The sequence below is a fragment of the Falco rusticolus genome, chromosome 6 (assembly GCF_015220075.1).
Source record: "Falco rusticolus isolate bFalRus1 chromosome 6, bFalRus1.pri, whole genome shotgun sequence".
In the NCBI taxonomy this organism is placed as follows: Eukaryota; Metazoa; Chordata; class Aves; order Falconiformes; family Falconidae; genus Falco; species Falco rusticolus.
Genome location: NC_051192.1, coordinates 69,000,838 through 69,017,658, shown reverse-complemented (window position 1 = coordinate 69,017,658; position 16,821 = coordinate 69,000,838). Strand labels below are relative to the sequence as shown.

Here is a 16,821-nt window from a genome sequence, read left to right as displayed (position 1 = left end):
TCCCTCCCGAAGTGAGGAGCCCAAAACTGAACACAGGATGTGAGGTGCAGCCTCACCAGTGCCTAGTACAGGGGGACAACCAACTTCCCTAGTCTTGCAGACCACACTGTTTCTGGTACAAGCCATGATGCTGTTGGCCTTCTTGGCCACCTGGGCACACTGCTGGCCCACATTCAGTCATCTGTCGACCAGCGCCCCCAGGTCCTTTAACACCAGCAGCTTTCCAGCCACTGTTGCCCAAACCAGTAGCGTTGCCTGAGGTTGTTGTGACCCAAGTGCAGGACCTGACACTTCTCCCTTGACCCATCAGTCCAGCCTGTCCAGATCCCTCTGTACAGCCTTCCTACCCTCAAGCAGATCAACGCTCCCACCCAGCTTGGTGTCACCTGCAAACTCAGTGAGGGTGCGCTCGATCCCCTTGTCCAGACCATTGATAAAGATATTAAACAGAACTGGCCCCAATACAGAGTCCAGGGGAACACCAGCTGTGTCCGGCCACCAACTGGATTTAACTCCAGTCAACACCACTCGTAGGCTCAGCCATGCAGCCAGTTTTTTACCCAGTGAACAATACAACTGTCCAGCCATGAACAGCCAGTTTCTCCAGGAGAATGCTGTGGGAAGTGGTATCAAAGGCTTTACTGAAGCCTGGGTAGGTAACATCCACAGCCTTTCCCTCATCCACTAGGTGAGTCGTCTTGTCGTAGAATGAGATCAGGTTAGTCAAGCAGGACCTGCCTTTTATGAACCCATGCTGGCTGGGCATGATCCCCCAGCTGTCCTGCATGTGCTTTACGATGGCACTCAGGATGATCTCCTCCATAACCCTTCCCCGCACCAAGGTCAGGCTGACAGGTCTGCAGTTCCCTGGATGCTCCTTCCTGCCCTTGTAGATGGGCGTTCACGCTGGCTGACCTCCAGTCTTCTGGGGCCTCCCCAGTTTGACAGGGCTGTTGATAAATGATAGAGCGTGGCTTGGCAAGTTCCTCTGCCAGCTTCCTCAGTGCCCCCAGCTGGATCCCATCTGGCCCCATAGGCTTGTGCACATCTAAGTGGAGCAGCAGGTCAGTATATATTTCTGCCTGGACTGTGGGGACTGCATTCTGCTCCTCATCCCTGTCTTCCAGCTCAGGAGGCTGAGTACCCAGGGGGAAGCTGGTCTTGTTATTAAAGACTGAGGCAAAGAAAGCATTGAGTACCTCAGCCTTTTCTTCATCCTTTGTGGCAATGTTCCCAGCTGCATCCAGTAAAGGATGCAGATTACCCTTGGCTCTATTTTTGTTTCTAATGTATTTTTAAAAACATTTTTTGTTCTCTTTCATGGCAGAGGCCAGTCTGAGTTCTAGCTGGGCTTTTGCCTTTCCAATCTTTGCCCTGCATAAACTAGCAACATCCTCATAGCCCTCCAGAGTTGCCTGCCCCTTCTTCCAAAGGTGCTAAACTCTACTTTTTCCCCTGAGTTCCAGCCAAAGCTCTCCGTTCGGTCAGGCCAGCCTGCTTGCCCCCCACTGGCTCATCTTTCAGCACATGGGGACAGCCTGCTCTGTGCTTTTAATACTTTCCCGAAGAATGCCCAGCCTTCCTGGCCCCCTTGGTCCTTCTGAACTATTCCTCAAAGGACTCTGCCAACCAGGCTTTTAAACAGACCAAAGTCAGCCCTCTGGAAGTCCAAGATAGCAGTTCTGCTGACCCCTCTCCTTCCTTCTTCGAGAATTGAACTCTGTCATGTCATGATCGCTATGCCCAAGGCATCCTCTGACCACCACATCGCCCCCCAGTCCTTCCCTGTTTGTAAACAGCAGGTCCAGCGGGGCATCTCCCCTGGCTGGCTCACTGACCAGCTGTGTCAGCAAGCTGTCTTCCACACACTGCAGGAACCTCCTAGATTGTTTCCTCTCTTGTGTTATATTTCCAGCAGACATCTGGTGGGTTGAAGTCCCCCATGAGAACAAGGTCTAATGATCATGAGACTTCTCCCAGCTTCTTGTAGAATATTTCGTCTGCCTCTTCATCTTGGTTGGGTGGTCTAGTAACAGACCCCCACCACGATATCTGCCTCGTTGGCCCTCCCCCTGATTCTTACCCAGGGAAGGACCTCATTTTACCAGAGATGAGATGGAAACTATGAATGGCTTGTGCATGCTTTTTTGTGGAGCTGTGGTTAGTTCTTAAGCCTAATACATGTTCTGATTTCAGTTCAATTGCCTTGAGAAACCATGGGTTTTTTCTTGTTCCAAAAAGACAAACAGGATTGATCCTGGTCAATAGGAATTAGAAGTAATACAGTAAGATGTAACAGACAGTAACTTCAACCCACACAAACTTTAAAAATGCAATTTTTCTTCAATAAAAACAAGTACTTTTTTGAAGCAACCTATGTAAAGCATAACAACAGATCTGTATCCTTTAACTGTCCGAATATCAATTCAGTAGCTTTCATTCAAGCAGCAACTGTAATCAAATTATATCTATGCTAAGTAAATAGTTAATTCATTACCCTTGGAGAGCTTTCATTCTAAAATCTAACATAGTAACACTGCATTAAAGGCAGTAGGGGTTTTTGGTTTGGGTGGTATTATTTTAATTTACTTTAAAACCTGAAGGAAATATATAAATAATTATATACAGATTGGAGGTTATTTAATTGAGTCTTAGACTTATACAAGTCCAGAAGCAAGAAAATCATAGCTGAAGCATCATATAATTGAATGACAAGTAACAAGAACAATTCAAGAAAAGCAGAAACAACCCTCCATGAAAGTCTACTCAAGAAAAATGAAGCCACTAGAAAATCAGTATGCTCTTGCAAGTGAAATGAAAGATAGACATCAGAAGAATATAAAACCAATAAATAAAATAAATAAATAAATAAAATGAAATGTGCATTATGCTGAAAGCAGAAAAACTCAATCCAGGGAGGTTTTGGCACTTGACGAAGGCAGCTGCTATGCAAGCTAAGGCTTCAGACACAAGTTAGGTTATCCTGTTTGCATAAATATAAATCTTAGGAAGCCATATACCTCAAGCCTATTTATTTTAGGCAATAAAACTGAAACACTGTCAGAAACGAGGTGCTTGAACAAATTGAAAAATTAAGGAGCAATAAGAAAGAACGAGATAGAGTTCACCTAAGGACGCTGAAGCAACTTAGGCATAAACTGTCTGAGCTGATAACAAAAATAGGTACTCTTTTGCTAGCATTAGTTACTCACCAGCTAATAGAAGGGTAGAAAATATGGTCTTTTAAAAAATGTTTCACAGAAATCATGATAGCTGGTTTAGTGCTCGGCCTGGCCAATCTAGCATGTCAAGCAGAATCTGTCATTTTTTATCAGTAAGTGATACCGTACCCTGGGAATACTGAGGTGACATTCTCCCTTCTGCAGATCAGGCATCTCATCAACGTCAATCCCAGAACCATCCTTATACCACTTGAAAACAGTCTCCTTCTTTGTGTTCGCAACCTGTGCAACAGAAAAGGCACATAAGCCTGGTTACATCCTGAAGAAAGGTATAGTACAGTAGGTAGTCACTCAGGTACTTCCAACATAAGAAGTCATTCTTTTTATAACACATGTCAAATAAAGCTAAGTAAAAAACCAATTTCAACCAAGTGCTACTAAGCAAATCTTAGTCCTACAGTATTTATTAGCAGCACAGAACTGGTCAGAAGTAAGCAGCTTCAGGGCCTTGGCAAATCTTAAAGGTGGTCCTGTTAATCTCTTCCCCTAAAGGTTTTGCACCCCTGCTATGTGGTTGTAGTTTGTCTAGAGATATCTGTGAGAAGTATCTTTGAAATTAGAGCTGCTGAAGTCCCCTTTATCTTTTTGCTTGCCATGTCACTCCAGAGAGCTGTAACACAGAACTTAGGCCCTATCTTAGAGTCTTCAGCCAATTTGCAGATTTATCCCAGCTACCTAAGCAATGTATTTCAGGGCTGAACTGCAAAGAGCAACTGAAATTACTATTCTGACTTCAAAATTGCAAGCTGCACTAGAAATCTTTTTTTTCTACTAGGTTGCATCCTATGGGAAATACAGACTTGAGGAATCTTACAAATTGCAGTGTCTCCCAATACAAAGGGGCTTAACAACAGCATGCAAATGCAGAGAAGTTGCTTGAAAGCCAGAATTCGACTGTAGTAGCAGCAGCTCATCTAAGTAATGTGTATATAGACTACAGCTATGCCATAAGCAGTGCTCTAATTTTGAAATATAAATTGTGTATTGGTGACACTTAAAATATCGCTGGATGAATGACCTCAAACTGAATTCAAAGAAGCTAAAAGCCCAGCTCTTTTTATAAATCCTGTTTTATTTTTCTCATTTTCAGAAACATGATGGTTTATTGACATCACTATCCCCATACCTTTCTGAAAATCACAAAAATGCAATGGTATTTCTGTGCATAGGCTGAATTCCCGGTCAGCATGGCTTTGGTAGAAAGACAGAGCTAGCAAGACATTTCTCATTCCCCAGGCAGTTCCTTTTAAAAGCCTCCTTAAAAAAAGAACTGAACAAATGGATAGAGGGCAGCCCAGAAGTTAATACAGATCGGCAGCAGTTTTCAAGTGACTTGCTTGGAGGAAAACATGCACCAGTTTCTGCCCCTTTCACATTACAGAAGTCATTCCATAAATGAACAGCTCTAGGAAAGCTCTCTATAGGGGTGACTAGACAAATAGGTGGGCCTCCTATACTGATTCCTGGACATCTCTATAAAACCTGCTCAAATTAATCACATATATGGCTGCTTAATAACCATTGTGGTTGCTATGGATCTCTGACGGAGTATTTAAGACCAGAACCTCGCTCAAAGCAATGCCTTGCTTGACAAAAGTGAGCAGCATTTTACATTTACCAGTAACTATAAAGTGACTGTTCCTGTAGTCATATGACATGAGTAGCAATTTTATTTGAACAAAGACTGAAGGAACAAGCCTTTAATGCTTTTCCACAATTTTTCATCGGACTGTTAGCACTCAATCTGACAATAAATAGGCTGAGTTTCAGACACATGCTATTTGCAGTGCTGAAGTTATTTCATGTTGAAATTTACTGTAAAAAGTTATCTTTTTTGCTATTTAGCCACACACACCAAAAACTTGCTTTTAACAGACGTGGTACAAATAAGGGTCAAAGTTATGCAAGAGCAGATAACTTCTGAATGTTCTGAAATTTAGAAGTACTTGAAGAAAAATTATAGTAGATGCTGGCATATGAAGAAAAATAAAAACACAATAAAAAGCAAACACCATCAATTTATCATTCAGACGGACAAACGTCCCACTGGCAGGCAGCGTCTACAGTACCAAGAGCAAGATCATCAGTCCCAGGTATTTCAGAAGTAAATAGTGAGTCAATCAAGTCAGTCAGGTCCAATCACATAGGAAATAAGTACATGAGGTAACATGTATTACTTTAATATACTGTTTTATAACACTATCCATATTTATTCATTATTACTGTTATGGATCTGGATCATAGAGTCAGTCATCTGCCTTACACAGGTTTTGAGTTGGCCTGGTTTCCTAACTCCCCTATTTCATGCCATGTCCTTTGAGAAACTCAAGACAAAAAGCCCTCACTTACAGGTACTTCCTTTACATTATCCCAGGCTCTTTCAAAAGGGAAAAACACTCATGACAATTCTTTTTTCACAGGACCACTAAACAGAGCCTAGAAGAGACCTGGGCCAAGTGCTGTGATATGGCCTGGAGAGATTGTTCCTCAGATGTTTTTATTAGCAGAGAAATAGCCCAGGGCAGCCACATTACTAACTTGAATGTCAGGTATCTGAAGTTTGTAGGACAAATCCAGGCTTTATGGTGCAAGCTCTTCCTATGAACAAATATCAGTTAAACAGGCATAAACAGTACCATGTGAACTTAATGGCCAGTCACATACTAACAGTAACAAACATTATAAAGTCAATAGCATAGTTAAAATGATGAGTGTGCAAACAGCCCACATCCTAGATTTCATTTACATAAAATGTTCTGACCTTATGAACAAAAAGTACACTGGTGAAAAGCATCTAATCAGACACTCAGCCTTCCATAGTTTCACTGGTATAAACAGGCTTGACAGTCAATGGAAAGAAGGATAATTTCAGATTAATTTGTAGAGAATTAACACTAGTATAACTGGTTCAGCAACATTTAATTCCCCATGTGAATGAAAGGATAAGCAGGGTTCATGCCTGAGGCCAATACATGTGGAGATTATAAAGTACTCCAGCTATGCAGCTCAGCACTAGCAAAGGTACCGTGTTAGCTAATGCGTGTTGAGCCCAAAAATGGGGGCACACAGAATGGCAGCTTCACCACCCAGGTCAGTTCTGCTGGGAATAAGTTGAGGTTAAAGGTCTTCTAATTAGTGAGTAGAAAAAAAAGAAGGAAAAAAATCCCACAGACGTGCATGGAAATTGTTCATAATGAATGATTCAAGTTAGTCTAATTAAAAGCCAAAAACTTATTCAAAAGAAGTGGAGAAATGTAATACAAAAGAGTCCATGTTACAGGAAAAGCAACAAAGAGCTTGATGCTTGTTGAATTCAATTGACTTAGTTATTCAGACCTCTAATTAGTCACTCTAAAAGAGCAATAAAAATGAAAATATATCAGTTTAGAATGGCATATAAAGATGTTATTAGCAGAAGTTACTCTCAATTCCAGGCACATTAGCATTAGTTAAGATTCAAAAGTCATTACCCAAATATAATAAAAATCATGTTTTATACCTTTAATTCTAGAAGCTTTTGTTGCATGTTTAGTTACAGCTGATTAAATAGCAGATGATTTGGTAGAGGAACCTCCAAATCAGAAAACAGTGAGGAAAGAGTTTGAACTCTGGTTTTGTGGCTATTTTTTGAGAAAGGAAGAAGGACCATTTTGTTTAAACGATTTGTATGGCTTGCAATTATTGTAAAAAATTAGATCACCTACACATTTAGAAATATGCTGCATTTTTTTTGTTTTGTCTTGTTTTAATGAATACAGCTGGAGGAGTAGTAAGTCAGAAATTTTAATTTAAAATATTTCTAAATATTAAGAAAAGTTTTAATATGAAGCTTTTAATTTTTAAAATATCAAAATCTTTCCTCATGTTTTCCTACGTCAATTTTTAATCAACATATTCTAACAAATTATTTCAAGTATATATCCTCACCTTACAAGCAAGTAAAACTTCACATTCCTCTGTAACTTCCCAATACAAAAACTCTGAGAAGTGAGGACCTGAGAAACAAAGTTGTCTTGAAGCATATGTTTAAAGCAATTAAGAGTATCAGAGAGATCCAGTGAAAGAAAGAAAAAGGATGACAATTATAACATCCTCTGACATACATAGCAAGTTACTGTGGTTACTCATGTCAGTAAATTTATATATTTTAGTGTCTGCAGGATTAGGGCCCATAATTGCAATATCCAGACCCAGGAGGTGGCAAAGTCCCAAACTTTCACTGAAAATATTGAGAACTGAAAGATCTGGAAAGTTTGTGCTCAAAGTGATAAAATTTCTTTCCTAAAGCTATGGGGGAAAAAAATAACCCACCCTCCCAAATAGAAATAATACATTGCTTATGTAAAGAATGTTATTTAGTTCTAAGCTATTTAGAATAAACCTAAAAACCATGTGCTAACCAAGTGAAAATTACAAACTAGACCTCAAATGCATTTTTTGAAGGATTTCAGAGTGATAGAATTCTGAATTAGGTATCCATTAGTAATTCTTACTTTCAACTGCAAACAATATTGATAACAAGTGTACTTGTTACACAGACTGTAATTGTATAGCAACTATGCAAGAAATATACATCTAGTTCCTGGAATTTTGCCTTGACAAAAACCCCAGGATCGGGTTTTTAATCTTCCTTGTCTGACACTATGCTGTCTACTCTTCTGTCAATTACATTCAAGGGACAACTTATATGCTTAAAATTTACTGTGCTGAAATGTTTTGTTGGATCAGAGCCTACAACAGGCATACTTCTCATGAACATTGAGCAAGGACAATCACTCATAAGGACTCCCACTTTATTTTTCTACTTAGCAAAAATTCTGTCACAACTTGCATGTATCACATGGCAATACTGGAAAATAAGATCCACCAAGGGTTTAGTGTATTCTCACACTGTGCAATATACTCATCTTCTAAAGAAATCAGTGGAAGTTACAAGCACTTAGTATTCACTAGCGATGCATTATTAGCTGCAAACCGGGCCTAAAGTCACCAATCAACTCTGTCTTACCTTGCTTTCTGAGAAATTCCTTTCGCTGGAGCTCAGACTCAGCCAATACTGCCTTGAATGCTAAATTTTAGGAGAGGTGAATGAAAAATGAGTTAGTCAGAAAATTACTCAAAAGAATAATTGGAGTTCATTTCTTCATCCAAATCAAAGTTTCAATGTTTCAGTGAACCTACCATCTCCAATGAGAACTAACGAAGACTGGTTCTTGGCCTTTCCATCTTGAATCTGTACTGTATAGGTACCTTCATTGTCAATTGTAAATCTGTCCATCACCATTTCTATAATGCCATTTGAACGGTCACAATTCATTTTATGCCTCTGAAATAAACAAATGATAACTTTACTGTAGTATAGGGTAAATTACTTATGATTCTTTATCAAATTAATAATTTTTATATCCTTGCCTCCACACAATCTTTTTCACGTCTTTTAAATTGTAAACTATGGAAAAGGGCTGTGCTTGTATTTACTGTTGTATAAGAAGATCCCAGTGGTGACAGAAACCTCTGTGTGCAGCTGCACTTGGAATCCACAAGTCATCATAATACAGGTGGTTTGGATTTAAAAATAATAGTTTATGGCACTATGCATGTTTGAAGAAAAGCCTACAGAGCCAGCCTTTAGCTGCATTGCAGCTTCCAGCTCAACAAGGGGTTTTTCTGGGCTGAAGCACTACTCCTAGCAGAGTCCAGAAACAGCTGGAGGTATTATGTTTGTAGACACAAACGTGGATCTCCAAATAAACCTATCAAGACAAATCCAAAAAGTCATGACTACTAAATACCTCTGAGACATATGTGGTAGCTCAATACCGGATATTATTTTCTCACTAAAAAAAATTTATTTAGGAAGGGTATAATGATTTGCTTATCTAATGCTAGCTATTTTCAAAGAACGCTAACGTGGAAGACTGTGACAACAGTAATTTATGCAAAACCAACAGAGATTCTAGGAACTAAAAGATCAACCAAATCCAGCAAAAAAGAATTAGAATTCTGTCAAAACATCTGGTTACCTATTAAAGTGCTTGCAGAATACTCAAAATACCAAATATTGGCTTGAATTCAAAGTTAAATGTTTTTCACTTTGTGTCATTTTTATGTTTGCTTTCTATTAAATATTCCTGAAATATAAATTATTGTCAGGCATCATCAAGGGAATAGAAAATTGCAAGCAAATATTGGACAACACTTGCAAAATGTGTTTTGAATTTGCAGGTACTACTTTAGATACAACCACTTTTTACTAAGTAATATCCTCTTTCTTTCAGTGAGTAACAACCATGAGGTTGATGTGGCCCACTAACATTGATGCTGTTTGAATCTCAACTAACACGTTCCCAAAGCAAAGTACAAATAATCCACAGAAGTTATTGGTCGATACTTTTAAGTAACCAATGGGGCCAAGGATATTATATGTAAAATGTTCTGTTAATGGTGGGACAGAAAAGTAAATGTCACCATCTAGAAGGAGTTCTATGCAGTAAATTTTTATAGAATCCATTAATGTTAAAAGGAGACATGATGCCTTATAGACAAAATGTTTTGATTAACCTTTTTACTGGACTCCAAAAGTAGAAAAAGGTACCTAAAGCCACACATAAAATTTAGGAAAACAAGAAAGAAGGAAGAGGGGGGGAAAGCTAGTAAAAATGCTACTTATTAAATTCTCCGGGACCACTTTCTTACATGGAAGAACTTTCAGAACTGAACCAAAATTAATAGGATTAACCCCACAGGTATATCTGCTTCAGCTTTGAGGGACACCCCCTGGCCAGCCTCAAGAACAGATTCACTGTTCTATGGACAGCAAGCCCGAAGAACAGTGTAGACACAGTCAAGATTGTTAGCATTCATTACTGGCACTTTCAAATGTACAAACAGTGCTAGTTCAAATTTTAATGGGGTAACTGAACGATGAAGAAAGAGAAAAGACAATATAATTAACAAAGCAGTAGCCAACAGATTAGGATAACAATTTAGTAAATAAATGACTTAGAAGAGACTGAGGTATAATATTTATATAAAATAACAGGGGGAAATGCTCATATAATCTGGATGTGCACTTTCCCATATATGGTTCACAGAAAGACAGAATGTCAAGGAATAGATCAAGATTTAATTAGTCAGGAAATTAAGTAGAAAAACTACTTATGTAAGAGTTCATCTGTAAAGGTGGAGGAGATAGGCAAGGTAGGTTAAAAAGACAAGTTATAAACCTCACCAGACTATCAAAAGGTGCAAATTCAAATTGCTGCTTACAGTCTTTTGCCCACAGAGGTCAAGGACAACACTTACATTCATTTCATGAGTTCTCAGGGAGAATGTTATATTGAGATTTGCCAGAAGCAGAAAACGAAGAGCAAGATGTATGTTTTAATCTGATCCTTTATCACACTTCTAGAATTTTATTTCTTGCTTTTGGGTAAATGAAAAAAATATCAGAATATTAAAATGAAAGCTGCTTAAATAGGGTCCAGTTCATTCCATTCTCAGATTTTTTTGAAATCTTACCAAAACTGTTCCCTGTTAGGACCTAGAAGGAAAGATTTATCACTTCAGCCAATGTCAAGAATCAGACTACAATTCACCAGTATAATGGTCTATTGAACATGTTCAGTGACTGTAGCCTAGTCTCCAGGCGGGTTTTAGAGTGTAATTAGGCTTCTAACTATTGCCATTATGCAGCAAGATGAAGTTCAATGATTTTATGGGCACCATAAATACTAGGCTTTTATGTGACTTTCCACAAAAATATCATCAGTCTCCAAATGTAAATGTCACCTGTGGGTTACTAATTAAAGAGGTGAAATAATGCAGCTCCACTTCAAGACTGTCTCTGATGTCAATGATTCCCAAACATATGCGAACTAAAAATAGCTTGTTCTGTTACACTTACATTACCAAGACAGAATATTGTCATTTCAGTAGACCTTAGTCACTAACATTCAGGTGCTATAGCTTACTACTTCTTAATGTAAGAAAAACAGAGAAGTATTTCACTCAGAAACACTTTTTCTTCCACCTATCAATATGTAATTAAAGTAAATGCTCTTTGCTTTTCTCTGGTATAAAAATGCTGATAAGTTTCTCTGGCCAAACCAGGCTTTGCATCCTCAGGAATAAACTGAACTTTTCAAACAGCTGCACTGGAAATGGTTTCCTCACAGGAAAAGGTATTTCCAGTTCTGTGCTTTGTGGCCAGTAAATGAACCATACCCCAGCCCTGCAAGGGCATGACCTGGCTTTCTTCTTAGCCCAGTCTGACCACTTCTCTATATCCCTTTCTATAGAAGATCTTCCTAGAGCTATGAAAATGCAGGAAGCTGGTGTCCTGACCTTTCATCTCCATGTAGCCATTCAACGCACATTTAGTATCAATGCCAAATTAAAAAAAAAAAAAAAAAAAAAGAAAGAAAGAAAATGACACCATCTAAAAGTTTATACCTATGACCATTGTTGCATTCTCACATGCCTCCCACATTATATGCAGAATTAGTAGCAGTAGCCTCAGAGGTTCTCCGAGAACAACATGTCTTGCTGGTTTGGAGTCCAAAATTGTACTTGAGGCAGCTTTTTTATCTTGAGCTATTTTCTTAAAATATTTGTGCACTACTTTTAATCAGATGTGTTTAATAATGATCTGTGTCTCACTTCTCCTTCTCTTTGGCTGTTGGTCATCTAGCTACCCCAAATTAATACAGACTTCTGAGGGTTAAACTTTGCTCTCTTTTTTTGGTATGAATAGGCTCACTCTGCAGCAGAAAATCTATACTGTAAGAAAGATTAGAGATTGGCATTCCTTTCAGGTGTTATCATACCTTAATGACATGGTTTTAAGAAGCTATACGATCCAGGGAACTACAGGCCTGTCAGCCTGACCTCACTGTCAGAAGAGGTTATGGAGGAGATCATCCTGAGTGCCATCGTAAGGCACATGCAGGACAGCTGGGGGATCATGCCCAGCCAGCATGGGTACATGAAGGCAGGTCCTGCTTGACTAACCTGATCTCATTCTACGACAAGACGACTCACCTAGTGGATGAGGGAAAGGCTGTGGATGTTACCTACCCAGGCTTCAGTAAAGCCTTTGATACCACTTCCCACAGCATTCTCCTGGAGAAACTGGCTGCTCATGGCTGGACAGTTGTATTGTTCACTGGGTAAAAAACTGGCTGCATGGCTGAGCCTACGAGTGGTGTTGACTGGAGTTAAATCCAGTTGGTGGCCGGACACAGCTGGTGTTCCCCTGGACTCTGTATTGGGGCCAGTTCTGTTTAATATCTTTATCAATGGTCTGGACAAGGGGATCGAGCGCACCCTCACTGAGTTTGCAGGTGACACCAAGCTGGGTGGGAGCGTTGATCTGCTTGAGGGTAGGAAGGCTGTACAGAGGGATCTGGACAGGCTGGACTGATGGGTCAAGGGAGAAGTGTCAGGTCCTGCACTTGGGTCACAACAACCTCAGGCAACGCTACTGGTTTGGGCAACAGTGGCTGGAAAGCTGCTGGTGTTAAAGGACCTGGGGGCGCTGGTCGACAGATGACTGAATGTGGGCCAGCAGTGTGCCCAGGTGGCCAAGAAGGCCAACAGCATCATGGCTTGTACCAGAAACAGTGTGGTCAGCAAGACTAAGGAAGTGATTGTCCCCCTGTACTAGGCACTGGTGAGGCTGCAACTTGAATCCTGTGTTCAGTTTTGGGCCTCTCACTACAAGAAAGACATTGAGATGCTGGGGCATGTCCAAAGAAGAGCAACAACGCTGATGAAGGTTTTAGAGAACAAGTCTTAGAGGAGTGAACTGTAGTTGTTCAGCCTGGAGAAAAGGGAGGCCTGGGGGAGAATTTATCTATCTCTACAACTGAAAGGAGGTTGTAGCAAGATAGGTGTCAGTCTCTTCTCCCAAGTAACAAGTGATAGGACAATAGGAAATGGCTCCACATGTGTCAGGGGAGATTTAGGCTGGATTTTAGGAAAAATTTCTTCACTGGAAGGGTTGTCAAGCATTGGAACAGGCTGCTTAGGAAAGCAGTTGAGTCACTACCTCTAGAAGTATTTAGAAGACATATAGATGTAGTGCTTAGGGACATGGTTTAATGGTGGACTAGGCAGTGCTAGGTTAATAATTAGACTTGATGATCTTAAAGGTCTTCTCCAACCTAAAAGATTCTATGGTTCTATGATAGAAATAGGATACTTATTAATGCATAAGGTTTATTAAGTAAAATCCCATATATATATATATAGTACTCAATATGTACTTACATCACTGTTTTCAACTTCTTTATCATTAATAACAAATCTGTAGGTAGAATTTGGTGATAAGCTTTCAGCCTGAATCCAGAAACGAACTTCTCCTTTCTCAAGAATCTCGTAAGCTAATTCTGATTTCAGAGGTATTGCTGCAGAGAGAAAAGCAATCAGAAGCCAATAATGCATGAATCATTCTGAGGAAAAAGACTATTGTAGTAAAATATTACTATCTCCCTATTATTTACGGGATGCTAGATATAGAATAAATTTTATGCAGGGAAAAGATGTCTAATGCAGTCTTTGGCTGATGTAAAAATTAATTTCTCAAAAGGGGAAAATAATTTACAGCTTAGAGTTTGCATATTTTATAAGGAATTGGCTAGTAGCAACCCATAATCTGTTGTCAAAGTTAAATTCAAAAGACTTGTAGGCAATGAGGATTTCATTCAATGCAAACTAATGGTCTTTGAAAGAGTAATGGAAATGGAAATATAAGGACCAAGTTCTTTGAAAAAAGAAGCTCCCGTTGCCTGAGGAAGAACCTTTTTGGAACTCCAGTCATTAGTATGCAATTATATTTCTTCTAGAAGTGTCAAATAGACTCATATATTTAACTTACTTGGATTCTTTATTTCATTGCTTAATGCCATCAAACGTTCAAGCTCTGAAATTAAGAAATATATTCACGTTTTAATTTATTCTGAAAAATACAGTCAGAAAATGAGCATCAAAGAAGGTACATATCAGCATCAACAGATAATCTCCTTAAGTCTTTCATGTGAAATACCCAATTCTTCAGAAAATTATGACTAAAATATGAGATTTAAGAAACTTAAAATTCTGATATATGGGTTTAACAAGTGTTCCTATTTCACGCATTTTCATGCACGCTCTCTTGTGCAAAAGAACCTAAACAAGGGATGAAACCTATTTGAAATTCTCTATGGGATTTAAATGAAAGGTGGGAGACAATAACTTCTAAGTCGTGTATGAGGTTCCTTTATCTGCTGACTTCCTTTCTGATACTGTACCTGAAAAGCTTGGTTTACTGTGGCAGGAAACAAGATTGAGTGCAGGTTAGTTTAGAAAAGGTACAGAAAGTTTATTTAATGCACTAAATCCTCATGAAGGCTGCGTGAGTGTCTAGAAATCACTTTCTTAGATTTTCATACTAACCCTATTTATCATATTCATTACCAATAAAGATTTGTAAGATGAACATTACTGCCAATTTCAAACTTACAGGTAATGTAAAGACCAAAGGAAATTAGCAAGGATTTATGACATGGTCAAGGATTTAGCAAAATTACAGGAGAATTTATAGCATTTGAGGAAGTAAATGGGTAGTGAAATAATGGTTTCCAGTGCAAAGATGGACAAGTTGATACTTGTGCAGGGATCCAGTACAAAGTATAACTCCGAGTGACAGATAATATAGCCAGGGAAGACATGAGCTAAGTGTGGGCTGGGAACCCACACCTTAACCTTCAGTGCACTTTTACAAATGAAACCTCAAAGGCAGGGCTGACGGTGACAAGACTTACAGACAGGTTTCAGAATGATGCTTCAAAACTAAGTCAAAGAGAAGTTGTTATGATAAACGCATATCTGTCTTTTCCTACAGTATTCACTGAAAAACTTACAATATTAAAAGTTTAGCTTCCCTAGAAGAAGCAGATATTGGTAATGGCTAAGTGTCCACATAAATGTTATATGTCATATTTTTTGTCACTGCACACGGATTTCTTCTCAACACCTACTTTGAATGAAAGGTTTGACATGGTTCACACTGTGACAAAAGTCCTGCCTACTATCACACACACTTAGTTTCACCTTCTCCCCTTAAATCACTTTGAAAGAAGGTAACTAGAGGGATTCTCATGCTTAAGGAACTGGACATAGCAATTAAAGCCTGTAGACTGGGAAAGCACCAAAATAATTTTTGTGTTATTGAAAAATAGAAATGTCCCCCCACTTTGCCTTTCACCTCACCACCTCGCGATGGTAAACCGAAGTCAGACTGCAGCAAATTCATTGCAACTGCAACTCCAATAAAACAAAATACTTACAATGAAATAAAGCAAAACTAATCTAAATTTAAACCAAAGGATAATTTAAGCCAATGTATTCAGATATTGTTAAAACAACATTCTTTTTCTCACATACTTCTCAATAATTCTCTGTATCTCAGCTATATGAAACTGTATCTAGAACCTCAAGGTCTGTCTCTATATTAGGCTCCTTGGTAAGCAGAGATCCGATGGTAACTTTGCAGTTAATAGAGAACCAATTATTCTAAGATGTGAAAAGCTATAAAGTCAAATCACAGCAAAAGTGACATACTAGAGAAAGAGTTTCACAAAACAGTGAAACAAGCAACATTTTCAGAGGTTTAACTGAAAGTGTAACAGATATTTACAAACAGCATTATAGTCTCAGCATAAAGAAAACAATTCTAATTGGGCATATTATTTATCTTTTTTAAAAAAATAAAACACTGCCTTAAGTTATCCCAATTTTCATTATTGTGATAATCAGAAAAACTAATAATCAATCAAAGCCTGTTGTGTGGTCTTTTTTATTTTTCCTTAATGCATAGGAAAAAAATGTTCTTTTTTATTTCTTGGACAATTTTAGTGCAGTTGAGGTGATAAAATGAAGAAAGACTTGAGACACTAAGAACCTTACCTTCCTCGTCCATAACAAAGCTGGATGAAACCCCATCTGTGTCACTAACTGAGATAGAGTAAGTTCCCAAGTTGGATTTATCAGGATTTTTGAAGTACAGCTTAGAACTAAAATCACCAATAAAGAAGGATATAATTAAAGGGGGTTCTCATGTTATTGAGATTTTTAAACACAACTTCTAATAATATTATAGACTGGTATGACTTACTGATTTCCTTCTGTTTCAATCTTAAATTTATCAGAATCATCAATCTCCTCATATGATTTACCCCATGCAAAATGAGATGCGTCTGTAGCTTCTTTGCACTCAAAAGCCAGGTAAATATTACCCTCATCATCTACACCCGAAAAGATTTCTTTTGTTCCTGCAAAACAGGAATCAACTCAAATGTCAAGGCTGCATTTTTCTTTTGAGCTGCAATTCAGAGATTACTAAACCCATGCAAATTATGTCCATCTTCACTAACAGATACCGATTTTACTTGCAGATCTTGAAGCGTATGTCACATGCTGACTCAGCATTGCATACTAGCAAGATTCTTACTCTACACAAAAAAAAGGAATACTGAAAAAGATAAATACTTATTGAGAAACACATCCATAAAATTAAACTGAATATGAGAAAATGTGA

The 16,821-nt window shown here is 38.6% G+C and overlaps 1 protein-coding gene across 1 annotated transcript in view; it reads right to left on the bottom strand.

The window, feature by feature from the left end:
• The window catches only part of MYOM2 (myomesin 2), a 76,924-nt gene that overhangs the window by 13,205 nt on the left and 46,898 nt on the right, over positions 1–16,821 (bottom strand). Inside the window, exons 21-28 of the mRNA XM_037392963.1 lie at positions 16,399–16,555; positions 16,191–16,297; positions 14,122–14,166; positions 13,515–13,651; positions 8,424–8,568; positions 8,251–8,310; positions 7,170–7,237; positions 3,351–3,464 (exon numbers count right to left, since the gene is read on the bottom strand). Coding sequence (XP_037248860.1) covers positions 3,351–3,464; positions 7,170–7,237; positions 8,251–8,310; positions 8,424–8,568; positions 13,515–13,651; positions 14,122–14,166; positions 16,191–16,297; positions 16,399–16,555 — 833 coding nt within the window. The remainder of the gene's footprint in view (positions 1–3,350; positions 3,465–7,169; positions 7,238–8,250; positions 8,311–8,423; positions 8,569–13,514; positions 13,652–14,121; positions 14,167–16,190; positions 16,298–16,398; positions 16,556–16,821) is intronic.